Raw genomic sequence first — 9,963 nt, 5'->3', positions numbered from 1 at the left:
AAAACTGTTGTGTTAAATAGCAAATGTGCCTACTCTGGTTTTGGCACGTGCAGGTAGGCTACTGTACATTGAGATTATTATGGATAAGAGCGAGAATAATTTTATTTGTAATTCACCAGAATTTTTTTTACCCCTTTTTCTCCCCAATTTCGTGGTATCCAATTGTTTTAGTAGCTACTATCTTGTCTCATCCCTACAACTCCCGTACCGGCTCGGGAGAGACGAAAGTTACGAGTCCTCGGTTACACAACCCAACCAAGCCGCACTGCTTCTTAACACAGCGCGCATCCAACCCGGAAGCCATCCGCACCAATGTGTCGGGGGAAATACCGTGCACCTGGCAACCTTGGTTAGCGCGCACTGCGCCCGGCCCGCCACAGGAGTTGCTTTTGTCAACATTAAAATTACACGGAAGCAGAATCAAATCAAATGTATTTATATAGCCCTTCTTACATCAGCTGATATCTCAAAGTGCTGTACAGAAACCCAGCCTAAAACCCCAAACAGCAAGCAATGCAGAAATTTTGAACCACCAACAAAGTCAAATAAATACTTAGGGAAGACATTGCAAATAGTGTTCTGGTTCTTATTAATATACTTCAGAATCCAATTTATTTTACAAGTATTATTTAGAGTATTAAAATCTAAAACCTCAGAACCTCCATGTTTTTGGGTATTACTGAGACTATCTTTCCATAGATAGTGAGGCTTGTTCCGCCAAATAAAATGATAAAGAATGTTATCTAAGTCTGTTACAATTTGAAGGGGTAAGTCAAGTGATAACGAGACATAAACGATCTGGATAACCCTTCAACTTTGGACATAAAACCCAACCATATAATGAAATATCTCTCAGTAACCAGAGGTTAAATTTCTTCTTTGTTTTCTCAATAATGAGGTTAAAGTTTAATTTACTCCTTTGTTTTACATCCTTGCATATAACAATTCCAAGATAAGTCACCTTATCTTTAATTGTGATCCCATATACTTCCTGTAAAACACAGTCCTTGAGTGGAAATAAGACTGATTTATTGATATTAATTGTTAAACCTGAAACTATGGAATAGTCTAAATAGCGTTTCAATCGGTGACGTCACTTGCTCTGGGACCTTGAAGTAGTGGTTCCCCTTGCTCTGCAAGGGCCGCGGCTTTTGTGGAACGATGGGTAACGATGCTTCGTGGGTGAATGTTGTTGATGTGTGCAGAGGGTCCCTGGTTCCGGCGAGGGGACGGTCTAAACTGTTACAACAGCCTGGGTTCGAACCCAGGTCTGTAGTGACACCTCAGGCATTGCGATGCAGTGCCTTAGGCTTTTAATACAATCTTTTATTTCCATTTCATATAACTCATCATCACAAAAATCCCTGAAATCATTATCTTCTTAGCAATGTTTTCTACATTGTTTAAGAAAGAATCCATATTAACTGGGCTGATGTATACAGATTCTGATAAAACTGGGCAACATGCTGAGAGATTTCTTTAGGATTTTCATTGGGCGTATTATTGATAATTAATTTACATACAGAATTCATTTCAACTGCCTTTTTTTCTAAAATAAATAACTATTTTGTATTTTTCTCGCATTCTTACATCCATTTTTGCCTTGATCTTACAAACGCTCCCCGGACCTTTTCCTCATAGATACGGTCAAACTGCATTTGCATGGATGATAGCTCCAGTAATTCCTGATTCGTTAGATCAGATTTTTTTGTATAATCCATTATTCCATTTATGATGTTATATTCTTTTCGCACAAGCAACTTCTTTCCCCACTGAAATAACCAAAAGCCTTATATCAAATTTAATTAGTTCACAGTAACTTCCAAAGGTATTCATATCACAAGCACGGATCCAATATGTATCAATAATTCCTGCTACTTCCTTCTTAAATACTTAATTCTCTAGTAGAGTCTTACTACATTTTCAGTAAACTTGACAAACTTTTTTTGTTGTTGACAAACCATGCATATTTATCTTTATTGAAATCCTTTTGTGGTGTGTTAAAATCGATGGTTAAATTGCAACTGTATCAATCTTGTCAGCCATATCTTCAGATATCAGCCAGAAATCAATACGGTATTCAATAGATACATCTTTGGTACTCCATGTAAACATCTTCTTATATAAGTTCTTATGTCTCCAAATATCTAAAACACTTCAACTTAAACATATATTCCTAGTTGCTATCCTTAGGAGGCCATCTATCTAGATCATGTAATACTGTATTAAAATCTCTACCCCATATTACTTTGGCCTACAGAAATGTTGACATTTGACTTATTTTCCTCTCAATGTCTCTAAATAAAATAGTTACTTGACTTGTTATTGGTAGCATTAGTATTCACAACAGGGAATTTAATTTGGTTGACATCTACCAAAAGCATATCCATCTGCATATTCTTCGCATTATCTTCTTCATGACTGTCTATGACCCTTAAAGTTGCCTTTTAAAATAGCGACACCTGCTGACCGATTGGTACCAAATGAAAGACAAATATAATTCCCCATTGACACTTCCAAAACGCAGTATCTCTGGAACAGGCATGAGTTTGTTGAATTAAATAAAAGTCGGAACTTTTACCCGTACAATACAAAAATAAAGACTTGCTTTTAAAAATATGACGGATTGTTCATTATCCTAATCTGCTACGAAAAAGTCACTTCCGGTCAGGGACTCTCCTGTGATTGGCTAGTCTGGAAAACATCGGAGCGCTGAATTTGCAGTACCACAAAGATAGAGGGTAAAGGTTGATCGGGTGTCATTGGCCACAGGGATTCATATTTTGCCCTTTCTCTAATATATCTGCCGCATGGAAAATAACATCATACCCATTTCCCGCAATGTTAAAAATAAAAAATAAATCTCATTCATTTCCTCGCACAGTAGGTGGCGGCAATACACCAATAGGTTGTAGTAGTCTGTCATTTAAGCTTAAAGAAGAAGAAGAAGAAGAAGAAATAACACACTAGATAGCTACCAACCATTGTGTGAAAATGTCTAACATAGAGTTGTTGAGATTGATTTTCAACGAACGATTTAGAGCGTGTCCTAAACTATTCAGAGCTGTTGAAAAAACCATAACAGAGTACCAGGAAAATGTTTCCCCATCGAAAGAGGAGAACGACTGTGTAAAGAGGCTGCTTGATTTCATCCTTCTACCAGAGATACAGTTACATAGAGCAGGTTTGTTACACTTTTACGTCTCGTCATTAAACATTGGAAATTCGTTAATTTAGCTATTAAACATGGGTTATTTCTTGTTGATCAGTAGCGTCGGACCGGGGGAGCCCTAGCCCAATAATGGACTAAAGGAGCCTAACGTTAGGCTACTCCTTTAGTACCTATAAGGACCTTGCATATTCTTTTATAAAAAGCGACTTGGCTCTGGTAGCCAAAACAGTCAAATACTCTATCTAAACATGAATTGATTCTCAATTGCGCTACGTATCTAGAAACATGAAAGTAGAGGGATTTATATCACATTACAAAATAATTTCAAATGCAAAATACACACTTACTCTACGGTGATTTAAAGTGGAGCTGACAGCATTTTAGCAGCATGAAATATGATAACATCTGCTCATGTACACGCCCCAGGAAGAATGAAACGTTTGAAAATAATGTTCTGACAAGCGAAAACTTGAAAATGACCAAATCTAAGTGTTCGTCAATTCTTATTGTTTGGGAATTACATACACTAAGGCAGTTGTGAAAATGCTATAGCAATATAGAGTGGGAATGCGGCCGTGCGTTTGGACAATTAATTAAAATAAATACGCCAACCAGAGCTACATTAGGCCTTTATGCAAACAAGCCATTTGAGATTGTTCCATTTCATTTCAATCACTTTTTGACTGCACCCCTTTTGATTTGAATGAAACTTTCCATACATATTTGTCCATGGTTGAAGTGGTCAGAAAGTGACTTTTTGGACTTGATGCCAAAACATTTATGAGAGAGAGGTGCCCAAAGTTGATCCATTTTGCATAATAACCCACCATACCATGAGCCATCCATGTCTTCATCACTGGAAAAGATATAACATGTATTTTTACCTTTTTAAAATGATCAACAACAAAAAAATATACATTTCTGCATATGTTGTAGCTTAGACCATTTTTAAGATCTAAGGTTTTTGTGTTGAGCCCGCCATCGGTTGAGACAGGGTGGGTGTCATGTCTAGGCTGATAAATGTTCTAAAAACAACTTTCAAATGGTAACACAAAGAGGGTTGGAGGTCCACACATCAGAGAATGTTGACTTGAATGAGAATATCTGGGACTGCAGTGGCTCACGGGTCTGCGTACCCACATCCATACCCACACATGCAGTCAGAGCCAGCCTTTTGGGGGGCCCTAAGTGAAATGTTGCTTTGGGGCCCCCGCCACCTTGCAAGCAAAACATTTTAGTGGAGAGAAAAATAGATGTTTTTGAGTAAATGTCCTGAAATTCTACACAATTTGCCATGGGGGGAGTATTAAAGTACGTTTTCTGCAATTCTACATTTGCCATGGGCGGAGAGAGAATTTGGCAATTTTAAAACTCATGTAATGCAATACTACTTGTTTTGCCATAGGGTGGATTTTTTTGTGTGCAGTTTTAGATTTTTTGCTGGTTTTAATTTGAGTGAGAGTGACTAGCAAAACCAATGGAGGTTACACAGTAGGTAATTCGATCATGATTACTACAAGTTTAGATAGCTAGCCCCTAGACTAATTTACCAATCTAAAAATATTTTGCTGACATGGGCTAATTGAGTGACTGTCAGTAACGAGAAACTGCTGATGCACAACCAAATTTTGAAATTGCACCTTGTGTATTCTAATAAATGGGAGCTGCCAGTTGCACATCCCTGTTTTTAAATGATATCTTCAATACTCCATAGGAAACCTATTGAAATAGAGATAATAGAATAGACATGGCTATTTAAGTTGACATTTGATGGTGGTTGGACCAGCAATCGTCTTTGTGGTAGTACTTAGAAGTTAAAATGTCAATTTCAGTGGTGTACCAGCTAAATTGCAGTGGTTGGAATTGGAGGTTGACCAATTATGATTTTTCAACACTGATACCGATTATTGGAGGACAATTTTTTTCTGAGGTCTTGGCTGATTTCTTTAGATTTTTCCCATGATGTCAAGCAAAGAGGCACTGAGTTTGAAGGTAGGCCTTGAAATACATCCACAGGTACACCTTGACTCAAATGAATGAATTCTGTGATACAGTGAATTAATCTGTCTGTAAACAATTGTTGGAAAAATGACTTGTGTCATGCACAAAGTAGATGTCCTAACCGACTTGCCAAAACTATAGTTTGTTAACAAGAAATTTGTGGAGTGTTTGAAAAACGAGCTTTAATAACTCCAACCTAAGTGGATGTAAACGAGCTTTAATAACTCCAACCTAAATGGATGTAAACTTACGTAAACTGTATGTGGTAGTAACACTTAATGTGTTGTGAAATCTGTTGTGAATGTATTGTAATGTTTTTTTAAATTGTATAGCTGCCTTAATTTGTCTGGACCCCGGGAAGAGTAGCTGCTGCCTAATAAATACAAATGTTGGCGCTTGTGGAAGGGGAGCTAGGTTCTGCACACGTAGCTAGCTGGAGCTCGGCATCGCTCTCCTTTGGCTTTGTTTGGGTACTTTAGCGAAGCCAATTCTGATATCCGTCATGGCAGATTAGCTGGTTAAAACTAAATAAACACCGAGTTTGGGAAACCCTGGGCTAACCAACTATCTAAATCTTGTAGTTATCATTGCCAGATTACAGTTGCAGTTGCATGCGTCAGCCAATGGATGCGTGTCATTGACCGCGGTGTCGGTCAGGCACCAGATTGCTAGAACTATGATGCAGTTAGCTGATACGTAAAATACCTGTCCTGGCGTTGTAAGATCTGCCATTCGTCAGCAACTCCTGGGCAGATGAACGCACCCTTCGTGTCCAGGGGCCCTCCATTGATTTTGTTGAGTCACGTATCGTACAGTATGAACACACATAATACATGGGCAAAGTGTGTAGAATAGCAGGAAATTAGCTTTAAATTAACTAAATCTTCTCTGCACCAACGACGGGTGTGAACAGTTTGGCGTCACATGGGCCACGAGGTGGGGGTTTGTTACTACGCCGATAAATGACAATTATCCATCTGGAACTTTGCCATCTTGGAAATTTGTGTGACCGGACCTTCTCAAGTAGTAGTTGATTACCCGTGGCTTAGGTAATGAAAAGCACCGTCAACCGTTTTTTTTAACTAACCTTTACATGGCAATACTTTCTACATCCTTGACTTGGAAGACACCGGTGTTGCTCCCATTGCTAGTTGCAGGTGGAACGTTTTGACTTAGAAAATGCTCTGTTATTAAATAAAATAAATTTGCGCTACAAATTTAATGACAAATCCTTTTCTATATTCCAACGTTCCCCTTGCAATTAGCCATGGGAGTTTAGCAAGTATCGGTGACTTTCAAATTGAGAACGAAGAAAGTGTCGCTAAGTTAAGGTTAATCGAAAATATCCTAATTGCGGCTAAACAGCAATGCACGACCTCGGACACAAGCTTTAGCTCTGCTGCTGAGGTTCCAGTTTACATGGCTAGGGGAGCTCTTGAGAACCCAAGGCTACATTGAGTGTACATTGCAAAATGTTTTGCTACAGTTTATTGCGGTGTGCTCTAATGAATATGATCCAGGGGGCACAACATGCAACGTCTCATTAAACGGAAACAATGCTGTTCTGAGCGACCAGTTGAAAAACTTTGTGATTATGGTGGTTTAGAGGGTGGATGTGTACATAAACCTTGGGATCATTCCGTTACATTAGTAATTCCATGAGCGTTGCAAATGAGTAACATACATATGAAATTAGATATTGAAGAATTTACATTGAATGGTCCAAATAGGCATACAAAGCTTTTCATGTGCATTCTAATGGTAAATTAGTTGTTCGCTGCACCTGAAATATTGCCAGGTTTACAGAAACCCTTATTTCAAATACATTCTTTCTCCTTCCCTTCAGATCTCCAGAAAACCACAGTCTCTGAAGAGGAGGTTTACCTTGAGCAGAACCATTGTGAACAAGAATGTAGCCTCAGTCTGGAGCAGGACTCAAAACCCACACAGATTAAAGAGGAACAGGAGGAACTTATGACCAGCCATGGAGAAGAGCCATTTCAAGAGCTGAAGAATGATAACGACTCTGTATTCATTCCTTTCAGTGTGAAAAGTGAGTATGACGAGTCTTCACATCTGAGCATAACCCGAAGTAAAGAATACGAAGACCGAGACCCCTCCACTAAACAGATCAAAACAGAACCTGGGGAAGAGGACTCATCAGAACTAGCCAGTGACTATAAGCCCATCACTGCAGTAAATCCAGCCTGTTCTACTGCTCAGGGTGAAAATAGTGAAGTTATTGACTGGAATGAGAGTGAAGGACCTCTGTCAGCTTTGAAGACGCGGAAATCAAAAAGGATGCGGACAGAAAAAGTACAAAGCTCCCTTATCAGCTCTAAGTCTGTGGTGTCCCATCTGAAATTGCCTATCAGGTCCAACTCTAAACAAATTACCCATATGAGGAGCTACCTAGAGGAGAAATTGCATCGCTGTCAGGATTGTGGAAAATGTTTTGCTCGAGGTGGAGTTCTGAAAAGGCATATGAGGATCCACACAGGGGAGAAGCCGTATTGCTGTCAAGATTGTGGCAAAGCATTCACCCGAAGTGATTATATGAAACGGCATATGAGGAGCCACACAGGGGAGAAGCCGTATTGCTGCCATGATTGTGGCAGAGCATTCACTCGAAGGGATTGCATGACACGGCATATGAGGAGCCACACAGGGGAGAAGCCATATTGCTGCCATGATTGTGGCACAGCATTCACACATGACACAACATGTGAGGAGCCACACGGGGGAGAATCTGTATTGCTGCCATGATTGTGGCAAAGCATTCACTCATGACACAACATGTGAGGAGCCACACGGGATAAATCGCATTGCTGTCATCATTGTGGAAAATGTTTTTCTCAAAAGGGAAATCTGAAATCTCATATGAAGAGCCACACAGGAGACGAATCACATCCTTGTCATCTTTGTAACAAACATTTCACCGAAAGAAGTCATCTGAAAGTGCATATGAGGGTTCATACGGGTGATAAATCATTTCGCTGACAGGATTGTGACAAATGTTTCACTCAGCAATCCAATCTGAATAAGCATATAATGAAATCTCATATGAGGAGTCAGAGGGGAAGAAACCACATTACTGCTAAAATAGTAGCAAATCTTTCACCACTGGTTTCCAACTCACTCAGGGTTTATGTGTCCTGTCTGAAGAAAATGCTGAGTGATGCAAGTGTATTAAACAGTCATAGGAGAATACACACTGGAGAAAATATGTAAATGCAGTGATTTGGGATTGATGCTTCAAAACAAATGAAACCCTAAGAGGATGCATGGAGAGAATGCACAAAACATGACTGTACCCTGTGTGGGCATCAGACAGAAGATTGAGAGGTACATGTTTCAACATCCAAGTGGAGACACGGTTCTTGTGAGGGTCTGAATAAATTAAAGATTAATCTCTGAGAATATTGCATGATGCCCACATAGTTGTCTAACAGAGAGACATTTGAGGATTTTTTTGCAACAGGAGTCCCTGCTCATTAGTTTGACATACAGGATATTTGACTGCAGTCCTCTGTAGATGCTACTTGAACTCATCAATACACTGCATTATTTGAAGTCTGTCCTACTGACCTTGGGAAACTGGTGGGAATTAAAAATCACCTTTTGGACATTTGATTTTGACTCCAGCATAAAAATGTATATAAAATGTTAGCTTTTACTTGGACTCACTTGGCATATCAAAATTATGATGTGAAAAATGAAGGCATAACCTCAAAGGTTAAGGAGAGATTAGTATTGTGAGATGAGAAATAAAGTTGACACATAAAGATTCTCTTCTTCTTTTCTAAAGTAGGTATCTCTTTTTATCTTTATGTTAGGAATATTCTTAGAAACATTTAAATAAACAATTAATTTTGTTTATTTGTCTGGGCATGAAAACTAAAATCCATATCATGCATGGATGAGGGATTTTTATAAAGTAAAGTAAAAATACTTTGAAGTACTACTTTTTATATTTTTTACAACTTTTAGTTTTACTCCACTACTTTTGTAAAGAAAATAATGTACTTTCTATTCCATACATTTTCCCTGACACCCAAAAGTACTTTTCACATTTTGAATGCTTAGCAGGACAGGAACATTTACCAATTCACACATTTATCAAGAGAAAATCCCTTGTCATCCCTACTGCTTCTGATCTGGCAGACTCACTAAACACAAATGCTACATTTGTAAATTATGTTTGAGTGTGGCCCTGGCTAGCCGTAAATAAATAAATAACAAAATATTGCTGTCTGTTTTGCTTAATATAAGGACTTTGAAATTATTTATACTTTTATTTTTAATACATAAGTATATTTAAAACCAAATACTTGGACTTTCACTCAAGTAGTATTGTACTGGGTGACTTTCTATCAAGTATGGTAATTGTGTACTTTTTCCACACTGCAAATAGCAATATGATCATGGCACACCCCACCACATCCATCAAACGGGAGCAAAGATACTCAACATACCTCATACTGTTGAAGAATGGTGCACTTTACTTGAGTATTTATGTTTTTGACAACTTTTACTGCTCTACATTCCTAAAGAAAATATGTACTTTTTACTCCCATTAATTTCCTCTGACACCCAAAAGTACTTGTTACATTTAGAATTCTGAAGCAAGACAGCAAAATGGTGCAATTCATGGACTTATCAAGAGAACGCGCGGCCATCCCTAATGCTTCTGATCGAAATGGCGTCTGTGTTGGAGTATGCCCTTCGCTGTCCTTTAAATGTAAACATGTTTTAATAATTGTGCCGTCCGGTTTGCTTACCTCTACATT

At 38.6% G+C, this 9,963-nt stretch overlaps 1 protein-coding gene across 1 annotated transcript; it reads left to right on the top strand.

Annotated features, from left to right (window-relative positions):
* The first annotated feature begins 2,943 nt into the window (after window positions 1–2,943).
* LOC115110982 (zinc finger protein 41-like) lies at window positions 2,944–9,417 on the top strand. The gene is made up of 2 exons (XM_029636867.2): window positions 2,944–3,184; window positions 7,020–9,417. Exons 1-2 carry the CDS (start codon window positions 2,995–2,997, stop codon window positions 7,937–7,939), a joined length of 1,110 nt encoding a protein of 369 aa, XP_029492727.1. The 5' UTR covers window positions 2,944–2,994; the 3' UTR covers window positions 7,940–9,417.
* Window positions 9,418–9,963: the final 546 nt, after the last annotated feature.

Source organism: Oncorhynchus nerka, linkage group LG27 (assembly GCF_034236695.1).
Source record: "Oncorhynchus nerka isolate Pitt River linkage group LG27, Oner_Uvic_2.0, whole genome shotgun sequence".
NCBI lineage: Eukaryota > Metazoa > Chordata > Actinopteri > Salmoniformes > Salmonidae > Oncorhynchus > Oncorhynchus nerka.
Note: the sequence above shows the minus strand (reverse complement) of the source record. Positions and strands in the feature narration are given on the sequence as shown.

Coding starts and splice junctions, on each gene's coding strand:
- LOC115110982 (XM_029636867.2), top strand. CDS start 2,995: ATGTCTAACATAGAGTTGTTGAGATTGATTTTCAACGAACGATTTAGA. Junction 3,185..7,019: donor GATACAGTTACATAGAGCAG/GTTTGTTACACT, acceptor CCTTCCCTTCAG/ATCTCCAGAAAACCACAGTC.